General features: G+C 40.0%; 1 protein-coding gene across 4 annotated transcripts in view; it reads right to left on the bottom strand.

Annotated features, from left to right (window-relative positions):
• Positions 1-16,475: 16,475 nt before the first annotated feature.
• Positions 16,476-24,821, bottom strand: part of eml2 (EMAP like 2) — a 31,737-nt gene continuing 23,391 nt past the window's right edge. For all 4 annotated transcript variants that reach the window (XM_005461105.4, XM_019345066.2, XM_025898143.1 and 1 more), the window contains 15 exons: positions 24,530-24,599; positions 24,252-24,362; positions 23,550-23,645; positions 23,249-23,383; positions 23,008-23,107; positions 21,754-21,908; positions 21,406-21,531; positions 21,179-21,310; positions 21,015-21,082; positions 20,754-20,842; positions 20,543-20,640; positions 20,173-20,260; positions 19,916-20,011; positions 19,522-19,652; positions 16,476-18,070 (listed from right to left, as the gene is read on the bottom strand). In XM_005461105.4, coding sequence (XP_005461162.2) covers positions 17,945-18,070; positions 19,522-19,652; positions 19,916-20,011; positions 20,173-20,260; positions 20,543-20,640; positions 20,754-20,842; positions 21,015-21,082; positions 21,179-21,310; positions 21,406-21,531; positions 21,754-21,908; positions 23,008-23,107; positions 23,249-23,383; positions 23,550-23,645; positions 24,252-24,362; positions 24,530-24,599 — 1,621 coding nt within the window. In that variant the 3' untranslated portion in view covers positions 16,476-17,944. The remainder of the gene's footprint in view (positions 18,071-19,521; positions 19,653-19,915; positions 20,012-20,172; positions 20,261-20,542; positions 20,641-20,753; positions 20,843-21,014; positions 21,083-21,178; positions 21,311-21,405; positions 21,532-21,753; positions 21,909-23,007; positions 23,108-23,248; positions 23,384-23,549; positions 23,646-24,251; positions 24,363-24,529; positions 24,600-24,821) is intronic.

Here is a 24,821-nt window from a genome sequence, read left to right as displayed (position 1 = left end):
CACGTCCACTTCAGCTGTGTCTGAAATGGACAGCTGAAATGGACATTAGCCAGTTTTTTAACTTAGCGGTTCCTTAGTACAAAGTTTGCAGGATGTGTAGTCCATGGTTTTGAATAATATCACTAATAAACTCACACATACTTCCACCTGCATTTTCTATCCTCTGTCTGAAGAACGCTTTCCCCCCCATGTGCTACATTTGGAAACAGTCAACAGTGTAAAATATGACGGTGTGATTTTTCTGAAATTTACCAATGTTTGGACGTGCATTAAATTGCATTAAATTGTGTGCATTAAAATTAGTTAAAGCTTAGTTTGAGGCTTCTCTGTGTGATTGTTAACAGTGTGTTCTGATAAAGGTAGATGGCTTGAGCATGAATTGAGGCTATGGTTTGAGGAAGGCCTTTGAGGGGACTGGCAGCGGCTCTCGGGATGTGCAGATCCCCATGCACTAATGAGAGGTGAATGAATTGAAAAAGGGGGGGTGGGGTGGGGCATAAAAACGAAAACAAACAGCTTGCAGTGCAGGGGGGTCATATATAGACAGAGAATGTGTGCGGTGAGAATTGTCATGAATGCATATAAGTCAGTTTGTTTGAAACTCTTATATGTGTTTTACTGACAGCTCCACTAAATAGTCACAAATCTCAGCATATTCCTGGAAGGACATTGATAAATCTACCAGAATGGATGTGAGGGAACGCACAAGGAAGTGAAAACAAACTTGAGGCAGCCCCCTAAAACAACCACAACAAAGAGTGGGCATCCACTCCACTCCAAGGGAAAAAAAAGTTCCGGCATTATACATATTTTTTCTGTTGTGGCTTGCGGGACACATAAAAACACCTGGATGTGGCCACAAGCTAATTTAAACAAAATGCACCAACACAAGCATAAATGCTACAACGTTGGCTGTTTGTGTGGGATAAAAAGCCGGGACTTTTTCCCCTCTCAATCCCGGCTCTTTGTTGTGGTCAGTTTTGGGGGGGGGTTTGGGGCCAATCACATTTGTCTATTCTGATAGTTTCCGCAGACATTTGTGAGTCCTTACACTGACGCTATGATTAATATTCCTATACTGAGATGATGATTGTTACCGTCACTGATAACTTCAAAAACTGCATCACTAGAAATACACAGGACAAATTGACAACACTGAACAGACCAATCACATTAGATGCAGACTGCATGAATATGACGTGTAATTAAATTTGTAGGGAGATGCACGTCAGGTTACGGCGTAGGGTTTCAGAGGAGCTACATGGTAGATTTCCTGCCGATCCATAAACTCCCAGTTAGGCTCTACAAAGATTCACTGCAGGAGTCTGTATCAGACAGCTGTTTGGAGTTCTGCTTAAAGAAAAGCTGATTTTTAATTTTTTTTCTATTGGCTCGTTATAACAGAGAATCTTTTGTCTTCATGCCTCTTGAGTTACTTTCAGCAATCTCCAAGTGGGCTGTCATATGTCATTTACTCAAGAGTGGCTTTCATCTAGCCAAACCACCATGCAGGTCTGATGGAGTGCTGCTGTGATTGTTCTTGCATCTGTTCAAGGTTTGTGCTGAACAAGACTGAAGCACTGTTCTTGTTCTTGTTTACAAGTTTCTTTACAAAGAGACAATTTTATGAAGAGCGCTCGTGATCCTCAGTTTATTCTACGTTACAGTCACAGAAGCTTTTATTTGTGTGTGTGTGTGTGTGTGTGTGTGTGTGTGTGTGTGTGTGTGTGTGTGCAGGTAGGAAATTTTTACTGCAGGCCGTCGTTATTTTGTGCAATAACAGGACTGTTCTCTGGACATGACGGTCTCTTATAACAGGCACTTTCGTGTCCCTTCTACAGTCTGGAGATGGGGGACGATGGTGTTGTTTCTGTGGAAAATCACAGACTGATGTCTGTGCGTTGCTACGTGGGCTTCCATGTATTTTGTGTTTGATGATTAACATGTGTGAAAGATGTGGGAGGATGTCTCTGTGTACCCTCACTTCTTCTGCAGTGCCTGTCAAATGCTTATCAAGTGTGTCAACATCAAATCTACTTTTCGGGTGAAGCACCACGAACACGGTGGAGGGCATTCTTGTCATTCTAACCCTGTAAAGCTGTAAACGTGAATAATCTGGTGCTTCAGTACTGAAATGATTTCCTGTGGGGAACTCTTTAGAGTATTTTGAATGATGTACCACATGGTGAGAAAATTAATGACATCTAACTGCTGTCAAAAAATAAATATCATTTGTGATTGAACTGTTTTCTGGAAACATGGCCTCTTTTCTGGTTCAGTTGACTCGTCGGGCGGGAGTAAATAAAAGATAAAATTGCAGTGACATGCCACCCTTTGATTGGTGCAGCTGATTTAACTTTCCACAAATAAGCAATTAAAAATTTTAATTGAGTTTAAAGCTTTTTGTGTGTGTTTCATATAAAAGATTACACAGTTGCTAATAAGCATCATGCATATCGGAATTATATTCATCCGGCAAAGGTGACTTAAAACACTAAAAGCACAACTTTCTATGTCTTACACTGAAAGTCAATCTAATTTATTCTGAAGATGTTCGTGTGTAATATGTAAACTGAAATAAGTTAAAACCAGGCTTGTTACTGTAAAACGCCTCCCAGCAGTCAACTCTGTTTATTTACATGGTTGATCCCACTGTTTTCCCATTATCTGTTGCTATAAACATTGCAAGATGCTCCCCGACCTTTATAGCATCTTTGTTTATCTGCCTAAGTACAATTAAGCAGTGTACACGCTCGCTCCAAAGTCAGAAGACAACAAAATGCAATCACAGATTTTTTTAAATATTGAACACATAGAAAAGGCAAAAATTATATTTGGATACAGGGAAAATTGATGAAATGTTTCTGTATTCTGTAAAGTTCAAGCACCAAAAAAGAGCTTATAGTTAAGCTGAGGGAAGATATTATTATTCACTGCTCACCTTCAAACATCAAACCGATTTAATCCTAGATGGAGGGAACAATAACTTGTAAAAAAAAAACCCACCCCTATAGATGTATCTGTAACTGGAGCTTATCACATACAAAAGGATGAAAAAGACAAACCATATAATTTGTGCATTGTTTATAGCGCTATACTCAGGGGGTAAGATGGGTCAAACAAGGTTTGCAGCCTCCATTTCTAGTTGTACGGTGCAAATTTCCAGTTGCTGTCTATGAACTTAAGCATCTAGTTAGTGCAACAGAAGAGGAACAAGAACAAAGGAAGTTATGTTTTTTAAGTAGCAGCCAATTTTAAATTTCAAACAGCTCAACAAACATGATCAAACAATATACGTGTCATATACGTGTCGTATCCCAGTTCTCTAAATCAAAGATTGGTGAAGCATCCTGCAAAACAAACTAAGGCGTATGAACTTTGTGTTATTCACAGGTTGCATCAGAATACTTAGTGCAGGAGCCACAGATTAGCTTGCTGTACTGTGGCAAATTTACAGTAATGTACTGCGTTGGACTGGTAAATGATAAATGGACTGGTTCTTATACAGTGTTTTTCTACTGTGAGTACTCAAAGTACTTTATACAACTTGCCTCGTTCACCCATTCACACTGATGGATTAATCGAAGAACAACTTGGGGTTAGTATCTTGCCCAACCTTCTGATTGGTAGATGACCAGCTCTACCTCCTGAACCACAGTCATTCTGTAGAGCAGCTGTGGTGTTCATGGTCAGTGTTAGGGTAAATCCAGTGTAGCAGAGATTAATTTGAATTTAAGCCGATGATGCTTCGCTTCATTCAGTGAATTCAGCCTTTATACCAACTGTATACTGCCTTCTATAAAGACAGTATAAACAGTCCACTAAGTAATTCAGCTTTTGCACAAGCATTGTAATATTCATAGTTTATTATATACCGTATTTTCCGCACTATTAATTTTAATTTAATTTTCTCAAAAATCGACAGTGCGCCCTATAATTTGATGCGCATTATGTATGAATTCTGGTTGTGCTTACTGACCTCGAACCAATTTTATGTGGTACACGGCGCTCTAAAATCTGTCAAAAAGTTTTTAGTACGACTTTGGTAAGCTACAAAGCCGCGCTGCTTAATGGATTGTGGGTGCATTACAGCTACCGTAGTCAGGAGCCTTGCGGACTCGGATTAATCTGGGTCCAAAACTCCGTCCGCTTCAGGTCCCAAAGTCAAACGAACACTGCAGCAGACTGAGAGTTAAAAACTGTCTAAATTCTTTGATCTTTAATAAAATTATCAGTGTTGCTGCTTTACCAGGTGTAACAATTAAGTTAACAATTAATGAAAACAGAATTTATTAAATTTAACGGAGTTAGACGTTAGCAGGAAGTTAGCTCGCTAGTTTGCACATAAACATGATATAGCATGTTCTGACTGAAAGATTTCTGAAAAAAAATCAAACGTACAGCTCTGCTATCACTTCCAACATAAATGAAGTGAGAAAATTAAACAGCAGTGACTTTTGTAGGGTTACTGAAGGGTTACTTTTAGAGATGGACCGATATTACGTATCAGTATCGGTCTGATACTGACCTAAATTACTGGATCGGATATCGGCGAGAAATAAAAAATGTAATCCGATCCATTAAATATCAAAAAAGCACCTCACAAAACTTGGGACACGGCGTAACTCGGCTCATAACCTTAGCACGTAGGAACAGTATGCGTCACGTGATAGAGCGGCTGTGTGTATTTGTAGCCTCCCTACCAAACCAGCATTTCATCTCCAATGACGTTATCCCAGAGAGAAGTAAAGCAAGTGTGTAAGTTCATCTCTCTATATGGAGCGACTGCCTCTCTCTCTCCCTCTCCTGCTGCTACTTCAGTCGTGAAACTGATCAATGATCAGCTGATCGGCTTTTCTGTCGCAAGTCCGTCTCTTCTTTGTTTTTGGCCCACTTTGCACCAGAAAGAGGAAACCAGCAGCTGAACAACAGCAGCACGTTTAACATTGATAAGCTGTTGTTAGAATTTATTTAATATTACTTTCTACACCAGGATGCTTTTCTACGCAGCTGACGGCTGGTAACTGTGCAGGGGCGGATCTAGCAAAGTTTAGCCAGGGGGGCTGATAGGGCATGAACAGGGAAAAGGGGGCACAAAGACATACTTTTCTTTCTTATTCTCATTTAAAATGTCTAGCTTTTAATAAATAATTATCTGAATCTAACACCCAAAGTTTTAATCTGTTGTAAAATGTATAGAAGTCCATTACTGTATATAGTAACTGTTAAGTCTAATATACCCTAGTAAGCTATAGTACTTTTTCCTTTGGGAAGATACCATCTGTGCAGTCTGCAATTCTGTTGAAGAAAGATGTTGAATCTATTTAATTATTCTTGAAAAATAATTTGTTTCTGTGCATTTTTTTTTCACCCTGCATCAAATTAAAGTTGATTACATCGATTAAGCATCATGAGGTGGAGGGTGGGGGGTGGTTCCCTATTTTTTTTTTGCTGGGAGTTTGCAACCCTATTAGTTAGGTTGCTTAATATTTCTGCTAAGTACTCTTTAAAATACCAGAATAGGGAGGATGGAGTAGATTTAAGTTTATTAGATTGATCAGTGTTGCTGAACTATGAAATATTTTGGGCGCAGTGTATTTTTTACATACAGGTATAACAGAATTGCTTTAGTGTTGTTGTTTATTTAAACTTGAGTATGAACGTATACAAAATGCAGCAAGATATTAAAAAAAACAGTTTTATTGATTAAAAAACACACTATATCGGATTCATATCGGTATCGGCAGATATCCAAATTTATGATATCGGTATCGGTATCGGTATCGGACATAAAAAAGTGGTATGGTGCCATCTCTAGTTACTTTCCACTCGATAAAAGTTAACGTGAGGGTTCCTGATGGTTAGGGACAAATGCAATTGCATGGCAGGATGCTGTAAACGGACCAAACTTCAGCCAGGAAGGAGAATAACTGAGATAATCTATGAAGTTAGTCATTAATATACTGCAACAACATGGGAATAGAGCAGCTGTGAGAGAATTCAACATTAATGAATCAATGGTACAGAAGTGGAGGAAGCAAGAAGAATGAGTTAAGTAAAGTTTGACTTATCTGACTGTTTTGTTTCACTTAATGTGCCTTATAATCCGGTGCGCCTTATGGTCCAAAAAATACAGTACATAGTAAAGATTTCTAATAAACATTTACATAAACTATTATCTACACAGGTGTACACTCCAGTCTTCTTCCAGTTTGTAATGTTAAAAGTGTAATTAATCACATTAGCACAACTGAAAATTGTAACAAATTTTGAAGTGACAATTTTAAATAGCTCAGTGTGGATAAAAATGGCTGAAAACTGAAGATTTCATTCAACATTGTACTACTTTCTTCACAATCTAGCAGAATATAGCTCTTATGGATTGCATTTATATAATGAAGCTGGCAGCTGAGGAACTGTGTTTATTAAACTCAGAGTCTGATGACTTTCCTTCTTGGTCAGAGGTACACTCCAGCTTTCCACCTCTGTGCTGTTCTGTGAATTTAGGCAGTTTTAAAACTACTCTAGCAATTCCCTTGATATAACAGCATTTATTTAGATGATGGTGCTTTTTTGTTTCCTTTTTTGGTAGCTTTAATCAAACTGATGCTCCAGATACTCAACTAGTCAAATGCATTATCTCAAACACAATCCAATGATTTACTTTAAAAAGCATGGATCTTTTGTAACGACCTCTGACTTTCGAGCAGTGAGGTGGATGTCACAGCTTGAAAAATACAGGTATGAGCAGCTAAATAAGAAATCTTGCTGTGCTTGAATGATGTCCGTCTTTAGTCAAGTGACCAGCATTTCACTCAGTTGAGTCATCACTGGTGATGTTACGTGGCCACTGTTTTCTCAGTCTGATCCCAATAAGCAGCTGTTTCATCTGCTATTAAAAATGTTAAATAATCACTATTGCTGAATTGTGTTTTCACATAAACTGCATCTCAAAACTGAGAAGGCCAAAAAATCTTTTGGAGAATCTTTGTAGCTTTTATTTCACTCAAGATTAGTGACGTTGCAGATTAATAAGAGGACTGAATCTTTTCTCCACAACTATCTTCCACTGTATGAGTAATGTTTCCTACTAAACTGTGCCGGTTGAACATTCCCTTTCCAGCTTTGTGTGCTTTTGTCGTGGCATTATGTTATCTAAAGTGCTCGCATCAGCATGTACTTTAGTTTCTCCGCATGTGTCACACCCTTGAGCAGTACCAGCTCTGTTGAGACAGGTGGTCTCCCAAACACTGGAGTGGATCCAGATCACCATGAAACAGAGACAAAATAAACACCCTGCAGAGATTAAAGCTTCCTCTCCATCTCGGGCCAGTCCACAGCATTTTTCAGGAAAACCTGGTGTATTTCCAGTGAGGTGGGTGAGCCTGGAACAAAACTCTTCTGTAATACAGCATAATCATCTGCAGCCCTGGAACAGCCATATATTTGAGTGGGAAATTTGAGTCTTCCACTTTGGCCCATGTTACATATAGAGGAATTGGAGTCTGTTGACTGATCCTGGCAAACTTTGACTCGACTGAAAATATCTTTATGAGATGCAATGGCATGACATTTGACAGACCTTTTTGAGGCTTCTATAGTCTAGCACCTTAGGTGAAAACAGAAAACTTACTGCAAGAATTGACTGTGATGTTGTGCTGGCCACTTATTATTCTAAATTCCTGCAGTGAAGATGCCAGCTTAAAAAAGCATTACCGCTAACAGCACAACAAAGATGATGTGTGGTTTTACCTGAAATGTCTTAAAATAATCTGTCTGTTGCTACACAGTGAATCACTATGAAGCCCTCTCAGCCTTATTGTCATCATGATGACAATTGAGGGCATGAATGCATTTATGGATTTAAGAGACAGTATGTGAGTATATTAACATGCAATGCTGTTATTAATTATAATGCAAAACTCAGTACCACAGCTGCACAGTAAGTCTGGATCTCTGAAGATTTAAGGCTTCATGCAAAATAAGTAAGTAAATGCATTGCTGGAAAATGCTAACTATGTTGTTTTTTTGTGTTTAGTCTTGTTTAGGTTCACACAGCTCAAGTTCAAGCAGACCTGACCTCCAAATTGCTGCTTTGACTAACATATTACGTGCTTTTGAAAAGTATTTTATTTTTTGGAGCTATTTTCATTTCAATAATCAAAGCCGGCTGTGCTCTATGCTCTGTTTGCCTTTCACAGCAACAAAGTAACGAAAAAAATCTACTGATTCTACATGACAACAGAACAGCATCGATCGAGGATTACGCGTGATCTGCCCCTGCAGCCATAAAACTGTACAGATGCTTACAGTAGAAGACAAGTGCTGCGTGACGCTTTTATGCAGCCACTTGAATCCTACAGTACATAAAATGACTCCTGCCGGTTTTTTCCGCTCTGTGGGTTGACCAGCAGACAGACTGCTGTTATTAAGCAACGCCCCATACATCAACACACCACTCAACAGGCTGTCGACAGCAGCTCAGACACCCCGGTGGTAAAGAATGGAGTGCTCGATATGCTCTGCGTTATCGGCCTTCTCCATGAGCTCTTCCTCTTCCCAGCTCCATTATGTCTTCTCCTCCTCGCTTCTGAGAGTTATCCCTCTGCCTATTTCAAACACAACTACCTGCTCTCCGTGCTTCCTGTGAAGATCAGTTTCTTGAGCTAAAGATGGGTAGCGTTGCTCCTCCTTAATGATGCGGTAAACAAGCACAAAGAGCATGTGAGTATTTGAACACACACAAACATTTCGCAGAATAGTAATGCGCTAATTTTATGACATGTTATGTCATTTTTATCATGTTTTGATTATCTAACACCCTCCTGCTCAGTCTGTGTCTGTTATTGTTTTGTGTCTGGAATATTAATTGATGTTTTGATAAGGCCAAACACAGCATCTTGGCAGACCCTCCAGTAACTAAACCGGAACAGATGCACGGATGGTAAACAGTCGAGCGGTGCAAGAGTTCAGCGTGTGAGCGGCTAAAAAGCTTCCAGTAAGTGATATGTGATTTAGTAATTACAGTTTCATGCAAAAAAATAAAAGTAAAATAAAAATTACAAGCTCTGAATTAGTGATAGGTATTAAGCTTTTAGGTAGATTATTTTTAATTATCCTTATTTTCCAGTTATGTAACGCTTATTAATCATGTAGGCTTGTTCCTTGCCAAAACATGTATAGTATGGTACTTCTCTAAATGCTTAATAGTTAACCAATCTCTGACTTTTATGTGACTGAATCTCAGTACCACTGAAATGAATCACACATCAACAAAATATCTTATAATAATCTTGTTGCAAATTTGCGCTTCCAGTTAAATTTGTCACAAGCTGAATTTTGTGCCAAACGAAACTGAAACAGACTTTTTAAATACCACCACCAGATGTTTTGTTAATGCGCGATAAAGGCATTACATGGAATTATACTTGTTGAAACAAAGTCCAAAGTCTTTCTGCTCTTTACAGGGAAACACACGCTTGTTAACACTCACCAGTCAGACATCAGGCAGCCTGTGTTACCTAAAAAAGCATAAAGCACAAACTTTACAAGTTTTAAATGTCTGTCAAAGGGTTCATCTGCGGTGCTGGGTAGACTTGTGAAATACTGATTTGTAGTTCACAAACCTATAAAGCATGTTCAGGTGAGGTTGTGTACATTATTTTACGTAATGTACTTCCAGGTAGGTTATTAGACAACTGCCACCCATATGAAATGTTGATTTTTAAACTATAGTTGATATGAGCATTTAGACTCCTTCTCAAGTCTCTGATTGTCTGCAACAAGTTATGAAATCTCTGAGGAAAACGAAGACATGATTTATTTTAAAATGCTATATTTAAAATTCCTTGGAATGTTTTTAATCAACTTCCACCCACATTGCCTTGACTCCCCCCAATAATCACATGAAGTAAATGCAGATTTTACTCTGTAATGACTATAGGAAACAAATACTATAAGAATGCGTCTCTCCAAGCATTTAATTCTCTTGCATAAATTACAAAATCTCCCAGTAAAAACACTGTGCAACTAAAACAGGAAGAGGACACAAGAAAGAAGAAATAACATGGAGGTGATGATCTATTTAGAGTTTGTGTAAATGATCGGGAATTGTGAGTCAGTGTAGTTTTACTGAAATGGTCCGCCTGTGTGTCTGTATGTGTGCAAGTGTTGTAGCCTCAGGGTTGTGTCATTTGCGGACGAGACCCCAGACTGTCAGAATCTTCCATCCTGTGTCATTATGTGGCGTCTCTGAGAACGGCTCCGTCTATTCTCTGTTCTCACGACTTGTTTCCCATCAGAAAAATGTCACATTTTTCGTGTTTTTGTGTGATTTATGTCTTCTACGTAACTCCTTCACATCTGTTTCTCGGACCCAACAGTGCAGGTGTAAAGTGGTGCCAAACTTGCATTTGTTTGGATGAATTAGTTTTGTGATGTCAGATGATCAAGTGAATGTTGGTTTCTGTAGTTGTGTCTCGATGTCAGTCTGCTCCGCTTTTTTGACCTAATTTAAGTATATTGTTGCTCTGTTGGTCCCAGCAGACAGACACCAATGTTATAGTTGAATTAAACTCCACTGTTCTGCTGTCACAGTGAAGAAAAGGCCAACCAGACCAGACTGAAAATCAATAAATTGCAGCCCATGTTTTCCCTGATTTGCATTAAATCTGCTAATATAGTTGTGCTAGTCTCTCCAGTGTTTGTCACAGATGGCTCTGTCTCCTACGGCTAAACTGCAGCCACGCAGTTCGACCATTTTCCTAATTTCCTTAAATATTTTATCCAACTGGGGTCACAGAGGGTGAGTTACACCCTGAACATGTTGTCAATCTGTCACTGGGCAACAGAGATAACCATTCACACTCACATCCACATCTACTGTCACTTTAAGAAAATAGGAAGCAGCTGCCAACCAACTCCAGTTTTCAGCCCCTACCTTACATGTATCTCTAAGGAAGGACACCAGAGGACACAAACCAAAGGTGACCTTAGGCAAGACATTGAGACCTAACCTTATTTTGTGCTCGTGAACTGAATCGGCCTTCTAAGGAAATTAATGACTCAAGTTTCACTGAAGCAGAGAAGGCCACTGGAGTTTATTTGTGTGCAGTCTGTCATTTTCTATTTTTGATCTTTGCTATCAACACTTTCATTGCACATTCAGTACAGGGCACCTACACAGGATCAATTCTGTTTCGCAAACCAAAATTTGGACCGTTCTATATGCTCACCACAGGTTTGAAACCCAAATGGTAAACAGGCTGGTTCTTATTCAGTGCTTTTCTATTCTACATGAGCGTTATTCAGGCATTCACACATGCTGATGACTCCATCAGAAGCAACTCAAGGCTCAGACTACTTTGGCACACTGACAGGAGAGGCCAGCCAGGGATCGAACCACCAACCTTGCAGTTAGTAGATGACCTGCTCTACCTCCTGTGTCACAGACGAGGTGTCAGTGGGAAACACGAGTATCTTGAAGCATGCTCATTGATTAAGAACATACATATAACCCCCGTCTCTCTTTGTCTCTTTCATCCACAAGAGCTGAACATCTTAGATAATAAGACTCTCTTACATCAGAGTCTGTTTAAGATGAAACTGATGCTGGTCACAGCCAGTCTCTGTATAGCACATCTGGGTCCAGCTTTCTCGCTCTCCTCTGGAGGAAATGTGGTATGTATAAAATGACATTGGCTGTGTATCCCACCCACCTCCAGAGCACTCAGATAAGACAGCTTTGAGTCAGTCTGATGCTGCTGCTGCACATAAAACACATGAACCCTCCACAGCTGGGCCAAGTGATAAGATTGATAGATTACTAAAAATCATTATTTTAACCAGTAAGACACATTTGAAAGACAGTGCAGTTCATCTGTGAATTATTTACACTCACATACATCAACCAGTTCATAGTAATGTGCCTTGAAAGCATAATGACTCAGTTAATGGGCAAACATTGTCTTTACAGACAGATTTTCATGGTCTGATCGGTCAACACAGAATTAGCATTAGCACTGCACTGTGGGAAGGATTTAAAATAAACAGGTATGCATATTCACGTAGCTCCAGTTTCTTCCTGTAGTATGTACGACCCTTTCCCTGAGTACAGACCCAAAGTAAACTACAATAAGCTTACTAAAACACTTGGAATATTTTATCTTCCGTCTTTGAACGTATCCTTCTAATAAGCCCAAGCATTCCTGTCTCTTCCATGCCCCCTCCTCCTACACGTTGATGTTTATTATGTTAACGTTTAGGGTCTTGTATGTCTCGGTCTCATCCTATCCACGTATGGGAAATGTGCGTCCCCCGTCGGGGGACAAGAATAAAACACTTGCTGGTGTCTTAATAAAACAGAATTAGCGATGAATCATCCCCAACCATGAATCATACATCAATAATACCCCCACCACCTACTGCTACAGCCCCTCCAGAAAACTGAATGTTTTCAGAGAAGCTAATGCCATTTTTAGAAAAACCACCAGCTCTCTCTGATCACCAGAACAGTGCATACTCACAGATTAGCTGATCATGAGAAAGAAGGCCTCGGTGATCCAGAGATTAAAAAGATGATCTGTTATCAGTGACTGCAAGGATGCTATGCTTTACTCTGTGTACAGAATTCAGTTTAGTTTTATTTATACAGACACAAATCACAACTGCAGTTTCCTCAAGGCACTCTACATTGTACCCTATAAAGAATACAGAAGATCATGTGAAAGTTTTTCTACAGAAGCTTATTAGAGAAAGAATAAGTCTAAAAAAAAGACAAATAAATAACAACACAAATAACCAGTTATTACAGTTATTACTGAGTTAAGTCAGGCTTGGTTTCAAACGGAACTATTTTCAGCTCAAGGGTCTTTACACGAATCGTGCTACAAAAAGCTAATTCTGTCATTAGTTTGTGTCTGCTTCTGTCTTTCATTGATTTTGTCTGCAGCTTCTAAAGTTCACTTTGTAATCACTTTGTCCACACCAGTATTGCTCTACAGTAGCATTAAAGCTGGGGTAGGCAAAATGCTGTTTAGTGTAATTGGACAACAGAAATCCATAATACTCATTCAAGACTGCAATTCAAGTGGTTTTAACTAAAGTCCTGCTGGTGATAGGGATCTTTGACAATCAACGGTCCTCAGACCAGATCGGAAGAGTAGTTCATGTTGTATAAAGACTAAAGAGCATGCAGGAAATACAATGTGATAGTGAAATAGATTAATTAGAAAACTTTCACTTTTGCGAGTGAGGTTCAGGTCCGATGCAAAGACAAAAGCTGATTTAATAAATGTATGAGGCAGGACTGAAAGGATGTATTCCTGCAGTTCTTGAGCTTATTTTAACCCTTCTAGTTAAAATCACAGTCATCACATGATCATTTGGCCTCATGATTTCATTATATTTGCTGTCATATCACAGTTGAGTTATGAAAACAAATATAAACTACAAATATAAATAGAAACATACATGTTATTGTATTTAATAGGGTAGAGCTGGGTATATGTTGCATATATCTTGTGAATGCCCTCAGTAATGCATAAGGTCAGCTGTTGTTATGTTCATGTAGGACACATCAGATATACTTATACTATACCGTCTACTGTAAGTATACGCCATGATTCCACAGTTCAGCAGCAATAACTTAAATGAACAATTTCATGGATGAATTTATCAGACTCTCACATTATTCTGGATGTTTTCAAACACTTATTTATGCACTCGTGTCCTCAGGGGTCACAGTAATATTTCAGCCAGAAAGCCTCATGTTTGATTCTAAAATACTAGGATACTGAGGAGTTCATGGTCCGCTGCTACAGCCTAATGCAACCGGCTAAGGTCCTGTGGCTGCATAACAAACTCAAATCATCACCCCTCCACCACCGTGCTGTCAGCTGGTATGACAGCACGTGGCACAGCCTATTTTGGCCAAACATTTCCACCTTGTCCAAAGGACATTGTTCCAGAAATCTTGTGGTTTCTTCAGATGCACCTTTGCAGTCTTAGTCATGCTCTCATGCTTTCTTCAGAGAGAAGAGGCTTCCTCCTCACAAGCAAGTCAAATGACTTGCTCAGAGTGTTTCCTAATTACTCTACTGTCATAAAAAAAAATAATGGTTACTTTCAGCTGTTGCCTGAACACCAAAGGATTTGTCTCTCCAAACCAGCAGCCTTTCACTTGCTAAGTGAATGTGTAAACCACTACATTCATGACCTTTAGCATGGTAACTGAGCCTGGAGAGTCTCCAATGGAGCTCTTGGGCTTTTGCAATATTCTCTGAGAATTGCACGGTCTGACCTTGGGGTGAAATTGTTGGGATCATGGCATTGTGTTAACACACAGAGGTGGTGACACTTGTTGATCATCAGTGAATCCTGTGCATTTCATTAGTAGTTCCTGGCTGCTACTTTCCCTCTACAGGCGTACTTCATTTTTTCAGTACACTGCATAGAGTTCTGCAAAAACGCTGTATATCAAATGACTGTATACAAACTACTGTAATTTCTGTTAATTTTTATCTAACTGCCTAAATTTAATTCTTTCACTGGTACAATTAAACTCAAATCATTATCTTAACTTTGAAGTTTTATGACCCTATTTGTATATTCATATGTGCCATATATCGAATAAAAGAAAAGAAGGAATCTAAACAAGACTTGATAAAAATAAAAATCTTTCAAGACTGGTTGCACTTTCACCTACTGGGCAATAGTTGGTAGGTAAAAGTGGGACTCTGGTTAATAACGTCTAAGACAAGAGAAAAACTACAAACAATAAAATGCAAATACACAAAAATGCACAAAACAAACAAACAAACCCTTAAACACGTAAAAATAGTGAAATAAAAATGCATGCAAACACAAAAAATAAAGATTAGGAACCCACCAGCACAGAAAAGAGTACCATGAGTTCTCTGTGTTGACTGGGTTTTCTAATGAGATTAAACTTTCTTTTTTTTGAATCCATGTGAGAGAAGATTGCATTAGGCCACATGGAAATGGAGATGGAGGAAGGGGTCTGCACTTTTCATGAGAGGGCAGTACATTTATTGCCAGCAGCAGTCAGGGCCTGTTTGATAAACCGCGCCCTGTTTCTTCTTACGAAGGGAACATTGGATACGTCACCTAACAGGTAATCTTGACCATCATGACAACACCAGTGCAGTGTCACTATGCTTATTACATTCTGCTGTTCTTTGGATAAACACTGGAATCGTCTTTGGATTCCAATTTCCTGCTTTTTAAAGTAAGAAACTGCACAATTGCTGCTGTTAGTCATAACAATGCTGGAAGTGTTGTTGCAAATAACCATCACTGATTACCAGTATTTCCTAGAATCCCTCTCAACTATCCCAGTATTCATATCAAATATTTTCCATCTGTTATTGATCATATGAAAATGTATGTAAATCTAATATCATGAGCTTGGTGAGTAATGTGTTGCATTTAGTTGCTTGTTTATGTGACCACTAAATGACACTGAGAGGTACAACCAAGTGACTGGGATAGTGTACATGAACATCTGTGCCACATATGGACTACCAAGTACCCTAGTCCCAATGGAAGACACCCCCAAAGGTGGTTGAGAACAACAGGGACCTTAGTTCCAGACAGACAAGCATCTGTTGGCCAACCAACCACACTGGTGGCTGAAAAGGAACAGAAGACCACAGTTGTGACAGATGTGGCAATCTTAGCAGAGAGCAGCATCAGGAAGGAGCACAAGTAAACGGTTGTTCCAGTCACTTCCATGGCCACACATGTATAAAATCAAGTAACTAGGCATGCACACTGCTTCTGTAACATTTGTGAAAGAATGGGTCCCTCTCGGGAGCTCATTTAATTCCAGCGTGATACCGTGACAGGATGCCACCTGTGCAACAAGTCCAGTCGTGAACTTTCCTCACTGCTGAATATTCCACAGTCCACCGTTAGTGGTATTTTAACAAAGTGACTGGGAATGACAGCGACTCAGCTGTGGTAGGCAATGTAAAATCATGGAGGTCTGCAACTTTCTGGAGAGTTAATCGCTACAGACTTCTAAACCTCATGTGGCCTTCAAATTAGCTCAGTTACAATGGGCAGAGAGCTTCCTGGAACAGCTTTTGATGGCTGAGCATCTGCATCCAAGCCTTACATCACCAAGCGCAATGCAAAGCCTAGGATGCAGCGGTGTAAAGCACACCACCACTGGAGTGGAGACATGTTTGATGTGTCTGCATCAATGTCTGACCTCACAAAAGTGCTTCTGGAAGAATAAAATGCACTTCTGGAGCTTCCCAGAAGAGTTGAAGCTGCTATATTAAACCCTTTGGATTCAAGATGGAGAAGAAGAAGTTCATATGCATGCAAAGGCAGGTCAGTGAATACTTTTGGGAATATAGTGTGTTTGCTTTTATTCATTTACATCACTGACATCAATGCATCACGTTCAGCTTTTTGGCTGATGAAATAAAGGGGGGCAAAGCATCATGTGCATTTGGGTAAAAACTTTATTAACAAAACAAAAGAAGGCAAAGCACAGCCTAAGCTTCCATAGCACAGCAGCCTACATTACCTCTCTGTCAATCACTAAAAGTGCCACGAGTATAATAATTCTAACATCCATCGTTGTTACAGTTAAATATTAAAATAACACAGCCACTCGGATATACTGCATAATATATATTTACTCTAAAGACCTTTTAGTCGACATCTACAGGAGGAGGGGAGCCCCAGTCATGCTCATTCTCTTGTGCTGTAGCGCCATCTAGTGCCATCTCAGCACATTTACAGTAGTAGTACAATCAGAAACACAGCAGCCCAGCGGTAGAAGGAGAAATCAAAAGGCTTGGACAAAACAGACACTTTGTACCGTTTACAATCTCCAACAGCAATCTGTACTATACTTACAATCTGCACCTTAAGAGTATGGAAATGCTGAGTGATGTAACAGTGAAGAGGAGAAGGCAGAGGGGTTATTATAAGCATTTTAAAAGGAAGATTTCACCCATTTAATGCAATATTAATTTGCTCAAATGCAGGCCAATATGTATCACTCTTTATGGTTTTAGAGAATCACACCTTCATGGGGTCGCTGTTTGAAATTTTACCTGTGGTTTTCCAGGTGTAGGAAGACCACTGCATGTTCACAGGGACCTACTCCACACTCCTGGGGGAGAAAAAAATCTTGCACTCCTAAAAGGTTCATGTTTTAATTCTGTTATTACAAATCATGGATACTTTACAGCACTAAATAAATTTGGTTTAAATTTGATATGAAAACAATTATCTAAGCACCTCAGTTCAACGTGCAGTACATTAGAGTGCATCTCACGCCTCCTTTATTTTTGTATTGTGTTAGTTCACACACCCCAAACAAGTTTCAAGAAATTTACACTTTATGGAAACCGACGTCTGAAAAATAACATCATGTTAAACCCTAAAATCTTACTATATCTTTCAGACCTCATTGTGTTGCATGCATTTAAATTGGTTAACAAACTGCAGTATACATGATTCTAACCTTGCTGACAGGCTTGTAATTTAGAACAGATGTACTTCCCTTTACAGGGTTAAAAGAGCTCAGGCCCAGTTAGTAATAATGCTAAGATTGCAGATTTATTGTGTTGTCACCCCTATTGTCAGATGTGGATTTGTAGTAGTTGATTTTTTAATGGGAAAGGTTAGTAATTTCCTCCATTACAACAAGTAATTTCTCTACAGTCTATAAGAAACAGCAGTACACTTCAAACTATTCCAGTGATACTCATTGGGTGTCACATCTCTGGGTTTCTCAAGTTATGGTGGCGCATTTTTTCTTTTCTTTACTTTTTTAAATTCCAGTAGGCACAGAGGAGGTGCTGCCCCGTGGTAGCAGGAGGATAAAGATGAGGTGAAGAAGATGTGATGAGGGTCACACAGGATTCCAGTGGAAGTCAGAGATGCAGGTGTATAATTTTGCCTAGGCAACCACCCACTGCAGGATGCTGGTGTCCTTCCCACCAGTGGAGATCAGATGACTGTCATCGTGCAGGAAGGCAACATTGGTCACGTGACTGCTATGGCCACCGTATTCTTGACTCTGAGCCTGGATAACAAAGCAAAGCAGGAAAAACAGAGTTAAGGAGTAATGAATTAAAAGTAAACAACATGCTCGTTTGGGAATTTTAAATGAAAGGGTCATGGTTTTCTTTATTTTAAGTATAAATAAATTATATACACTGCTAACCTGGTGGATACATTACCGCACTAAATGCTCGGTTTCATCCTACTTTGTGCTTTGTAAGATGTCATGGAGAGCAAATGATAATATAGGCATCTTAGACACACATCTCTGGCTGTGGAGAATAATCCCCAATCACCTGCAGTTCAAACCTTCCCTTTTGTCAGGGGGAGCCAATCATAAGAAAGTTGGCCTAAAGAAGGAGGAGCTAAAACTGATCCTTCCAGACTCAGGATGAACTGAGGTGCTGAACCAAGTACAAGATAAAAAAAGGTTTATTTTGAACTGTGACTCAAGCAAAGATACTCTAGTAGAGTCCAAGAGCACTAACATGGAGTTTAAGTTCTCCATTGTTAGTAGTAACCCTTTTTCTTTTTCTTGTTTATGCATGTGTAAATTTGTGTGCATCATAACCCGAGTGACATCTTACTCAGATTAAGTTGAACAATCTCATATGGGAAGTTATTTCAGCTGCTTTAGTCTTGCTGCTGCTGCCCCTGCAAGCCACTCTGCAACCCATCTCCACCTCAACTCCATTGATTCAATAGGAGTCTGACTTATTTAATTTTATGAATCCATGCTCTCCTCTTGATGGGGGCTCTTACTGTAGCTTTACATTTGTTTGCATGGAAGGTGCAAGAACAGAGCTCCAATACCAATAATACCAAATATAAATTACTGGAGGAGAAAATTATCTTCTTTAAACAACGTTAACCTTCTTCGTCACATAAATCACCTCATGAACCTTCTAAGTTTCAATAATCATGAAGGCTATTAGCAATGAAAAACAAATGTATAATGTAGGGTTTTTTCATTCGTACCAGCTGTTCATGAAACACAACTGTCTGGTTTAAGCCACTAAACACTCAGCTTCATTCCAAATCTGTTTAAAATATGCTGTAACTTTTTACAGCTTGTGATTTTCTGTACTAATGGCAGCCAGTTTGTCTTAATGGACAATTTAGTTTACAGCCCCAGTTTAAAAGGCTTTAACTGAAAACTTGTAAAAAAGGTGTCTAACAGCCTGCAATTGTTTGTGAGCACAATATAAACACCTGGCAGACATTGTGCACATTACAGGCTTGATAATGATAAGGTATTCTGTTATTTCTGCTGAGCTTTCATTGGGTTTCCCAGTGTTCGTTAAAACTTAATCACAATGCAGTTGAGAAACAAACACCGTAGCTGCGCAGTTCTGGCGGTGTTTAAAGTCAGCGTGTCTGCGAAGCGGAACAAATTTCAGCACAAGCATACAAACACGCAGACCCCGGCTCTGATGTGCTTTGTGTTTGTCACCGTGAGTTAACATGACTGACCCTTGGTTGAGAGCAGGGGAAGGAGAACAAGTGCACTTTGCCAAAGTCATCAGCAGAGGCCAGCAGGGATCCATCATGTGACCTGCACACAGCATTGATGTCTGTGCCATCTGCTCCATCTGGCCAGATTCCTGCAAGACACAAAAAGACAAAAAAACAAAAAGAAAGCGCCAGCGGCAGAGTTAGCACGAGGGCGATGAAGACAGTGGAACAGCATCTTCAGTCACTTCATGTTTTTTTAGCTGCGGCCACATAAAAACACCGTGCTCTTCTCCATCAAAACAAAGTCGCAGGAGAAGAAACGACTGTGTGAAAGCTGCGCTTGCTTCAGGCAAACGTTGCAAAATACTAGTGTGATAAAATAGATGAATTTAAAAAGGTTTTATCAACCTACCAAACGTGTTGAAGCTCAGAGTGCAGGTGGAGGTGGCCCACTCCAGGTTGCGCACTGTGTCCGTGTTGGTCACATGTTTACCACTGGATGCCTCCCCTAAAAACCGAAGAAACCCCCCAAAAGATTCCTTGAAATGTGCACTTAACTTTGAGATGTCAGTGATATGAGTTTCCATATTTTACCAGATTCTTATATTAACAGTAAAATCAGAGAGTGGAGCTTCAAGTACACATGAACAGACATGAAGTATGACTTACAGAAGAGGATCTCGTAGTCTCCTGAGTTGGTGACAAGGTAGTGGCTGTCTTTCGACCAGTCCACATGGGTAACAAAGCTGGAGTGTCCCTGGGAATGAGGCAGATCATGCAGAGTGACGATTGAACTCAGTGACTCATCATCACTTTTTCATTTTTTGTTAAAACTCTCTTTTAATGTTATTGATGTTAATTTTGAGTGAAATTCTCATCCAAAGAACAGCAATATAAAAATTCACTTTTCAACCTCAGTAAACTACTTAAGCCTTCAGACACTAGCGATCTGATTTTATGAAAAGGGATCACTGTAAGAATGGGAATTCACTTACAAACAGACATTTACAACTGGCGCTCCATGTGAGCATCTACTTACAGTGCATTTCCCCACGCGGCTGTACTTTCGGCCGTTTTCAGTTACAGCATAGATGTAAACAAAGTTATCATGGGAAGCAACAGCCAGGAAGTTACCGTCTGCAGACACAAAGTGAAGTTAGCAGAAAATCAATGAACTGAAATATGAAAGTTTGTCTGAACTTTAACATTTTATGGATCTGTGTCAGTGAGGTGAGCAGACGATGTTTTACCCGGAGAGTACTTGACATTGGAAATGATCTCATTGCCATCTGTGTGCATAGAAACAAGATCCCGAGTGTCGGTGTCCAGCACCAACCACCTGCAACACACAAGGCAGACATTTGGAAAAATGCGCATCACAAGGATCCAAATAGGAAGGCTTTAATATCTCCAGCATTAAAGGAGATCAAGTCGTCTTGTACAAAATGTTTGTCAATGTTTTGTCAATGCTCAGTTTCTGAATTTTAACTTGTTTCAGCTGTAAGGCTCACTTTCCAGTCATGGTCCCCACAGCCAGAACAGCCCCACTGGGATGGAAGCCTGCAGACCTCCCTGGATCCTAAAGCACAGAGATGACGACATGTTATTTAGTACTTGTGATTGAACGGCAAGCTCAGTCCCTAACGCTCTCTTCATTCACAAAAATCTTCCTCACCTCGATGGTCTTGCTCCACAGGGGCTGGTGGGAGTGGGCATCCCAGAGGTGAACTTGTTTGTCCTGTGAGCAGGTAACGAACTGCTCCATGGTGGGATGGATGTCCAGACCCCACAGCTCATCTGTGTGACCCTGTAGCACATCATATCATTTCTTATTTAAAATGCAGCACGCAAAAAGTTAAAATATTTGTCAGTAGTCAGCGTGTGAATTTTATCAGCGTGTACCTGCACAATAGGCGTTAATGTATCAGGGAAGGCAGCTCTGATGATTGCATTCTTGGTGGTTCCAACAAAGAGTTCTCCGGGTTTACCTTCAGCCAGAGCCCGAACAGGACCGAAGGACTCTCCCACCTGGACACACACATGCAGCACAGAGTTAAAGAAAGCACAATGTTCAAAACATTAAGTAATAAAACTTTTTTTTGCAGTTATTTACTTGCAACACAAGAGACACCCACTGACAGTTTAATCACTACACTGAGTTAAGACCTAAGTGTAAAATAATATTTACGTGGGTTCCACAGAAATTTCACAACCTTCGACTGATTTCTCCTCAGAGGAGAATTCACTCACCTCCATCGTTGCCTTTTTTCTGTAATCGTGGTCCCACAGCACCACCTTGCGGTCTTTCCCCCCTCCAGACACCATGGTGCCGTCCTTGAGAACACAAACTGAGAAAATGCCGCCTTCATGCGCCCCTGACACCACCTGGCTGATGCGGGTACCACCTGTCAGAAGACACAGGAAATCAGAGAGCGAGCAGCAGATATCCTGCCTCTTTACATTTGTGCTTCACAGTAATGATAAATGAATGATTTCATTTAAAATCCAGACTGCCATATCTATGTCAGATGACGTTTGGGATTCAGTGCTCACTCTGTGACCGCCACTTCCTATTACAATTCAAAGTAGTTCATAGGGCCCATTTATCTAAATCCAAATTAGCTAAGATTTATCCTAGCTTAGACCCTCGCTGTAACAGGTGCGGGTCTGATGATGCCAATCTTGCCCATATGTTTTGGACCTGCCCTGCCTTGGCAAATTTTTGGGAGGTTTTCTGCACTCTGAACAAGGCTACCGGCCTGAAACTGGCTCTCAACCCCCTACTTGCTGTCTTTGGTACAGTGGGTGAGGATGATAATTAATCACCGGGGCAAAACATCGGCTGCTGTCCTTTGGTTCCCTCCTGGCCAGACGTGCCATTTTGATGAGGTAGAAGGCTGCTGCCCCGCCCACCCATGTTCAGTGGCTTGCTGATCTCATGTCGTGTCTCAGTCTTGAAAAGATCCATCCAGAATTAAAAGGGCACATTTGATAAAATCCGGGGTCTTTCTGACAAACTTCTCTAACTTTCAATTTAAGGATGTTCCTGTTGACTAACAGATTTGCTTATTCCATAGAGCTCCGATGACCTACAACTCTGTAGATTTTACTGTGTTAATGGGAATGTGAAGCTCAGTTGTGTTGCAGCTAACTTACTGTGGTTTGCAAGGAAAGGTTTTGTTAGTACCAATCGACCCTCCCGAGTTGTGGTGTTTTGTTAATTTTTTTAAACTATGTTCTAACGTAAGAAGTTCTGTTTTGTATTCAATGTAACCAGTTTTTGTGTTTCCCTTCATTTCTTTTTCCTTTTTCATTAGCTGTATCCACAAATGCTTGATTTTATTTTCTGTTATTCCTGTTTTTATCGAAACAGTCTTAGATGAACATAAACGTGTGCAAACCTTCGTTGATCCAAGTAGCCAGGATTTCTGTGATTGGCGACTGAATCTCTAAATTCTGTGCAAAAAAAAAAAAGCTGGATCAGAACTTTCACTTTGATCGTACCTTTGGCCCAGATGTAGAGGTTCCCACTGGAGTCTCCTGTGATGGCGTCTCCATTCTCAGCGAATGCCACACACAACACATACTTTGGTTTCTCGTGTTTCTACAAAGCCAGACAAGAAGGATTTCAAGGACTACAGAAAAGACTGCTGTTATAGACTGCACTTCAAGAAATAAAAATAAAAGTAAAACTAAATATACAGCAGGGTTTTAAGAAAACAAAACTTGTGTATAATTGCGATACCTCAAACAGGCCCTGTCTCTTGGTGAGAGTGTTCCCCTCCATGGTCCAGAAGTTGATGTGAGATTTTCCACAGGTAACAATCAGGTTGGTGTCCATGGGATGAAACACAGCAGCCAGCACAGAGTCATTGGAGCACTGCAGGGACAGGAGCCAGGAAGCTATTGTTTCATTCTATTTGCTATGCTCATGAAAACAAATACCATTAAAATCCTTCATCCATGCATGTTATCTAGAAAACTTGAAACCAGGAGATCAATAATGATACAGCTGTATGAATGAGATCAGACTCAGGTGGCCATACCTTGACTTCAGCCAGCTGCTTCTCCTTCTGCCAGTTCCAGACTGACAAGATATGATCGTTGGCATCATCCACAGCGCAAAGGAAGGTGCCGCCGTTCTGGTGAATGAATGAATGAATGAATGAATGAATAAATAACTGATTAAATCTTAATAAAGCAAGAAAACATATAAAGGGGCCTGAATGACTTGTGTAAAAACTGGGTATTTGGATAAGTGCAGAGTTATTGGAATTGTATTATATTTTGCAGGAAGCATTACGCTTGCAGTGTTATATATAGATCACATCATGAGTCTGGCTGTCTAAAGCATTGATTATATCTGTGCCAGAACTATGACTCATCAGTTTTACAGCCTTCTTACTGACAAAGACATTAACCATCGCCTGCCGTACCACACTCGGGTAACATTGTTAAGCCTGTGATTTATGACACTGACTGATTGAATGTGGAAAAACTGAGACACATAAATGCGCTTATTTTTCTCAAGCTGGTAATCTGTAACAGTTGGCTCATTAAATGTGAAGTTTAGGGAATATCACACTAAAATAAAGGGAATGAATTTGGAGGTGTTTTTTCTTTAGAGGCCATTATTCATTGGTGTAATTGATCCATTCCTCCTGGGATTCATTCACCTGTGTTGTATTCATTCCCTGAACTAGAAGTAGGTTGACACCTCTAATCTAAAAGGGTGAGACGCTCCTTACCGACTTTGAGAAAGCCACACAGGTGACCGCTCTATCGAACACTCCCATTCCAAGCACATGGAGCGTGTTGAGGCTCACAGAATCCCAGACGCGAACATGCGGAGCCAGCAGCTGAACACACACACACAAAAAAAGAGGAGACAGTATTTAACTCATATCAAACCTTCTTCTGGTTTCCACAAAAAACAAAACTCTATTTGAAGTTTTAAAGCTCTTTCAGTTTCATATTTAGCGATTAGGAGACAACGCTACAGCAGGATTGGAGATTCTCGCAGTACCTTTCCATCTTTTGAGTTTCCAGCCACTTGTCCTGTTGCTATGGTAACCATGTCAGGATGCACACTCAGGCTAAGAAGATATGAGAAAATATTAATTATATTTGTGGTTTTTGATGATTAATTCTCATTCATTCTGCTTCTTTCACACAATGCTTTTAAAAATGTTTACACTACAATCTTTGCTTAGTTCAACTTTATCGTGACACATGCAGTTTTCTCTGGTCTCTGACTTTTACAGGAAATCTCAAGTATTTTTCAGAAGCACGTTATAGACACTTGACACGTATAAACA

The sequence above is a fragment of the Oreochromis niloticus genome, linkage group LG14 (assembly GCF_001858045.2).
Source record: "Oreochromis niloticus isolate F11D_XX linkage group LG14, O_niloticus_UMD_NMBU, whole genome shotgun sequence".
NCBI classification, from domain to species: Eukaryota; Metazoa; Chordata; class Actinopteri; order Cichliformes; family Cichlidae; genus Oreochromis; species Oreochromis niloticus.
The sequence above is the reverse complement of the archived record's forward strand: the minus strand, read 5'-3'. Positions and strand labels throughout refer to the sequence as shown.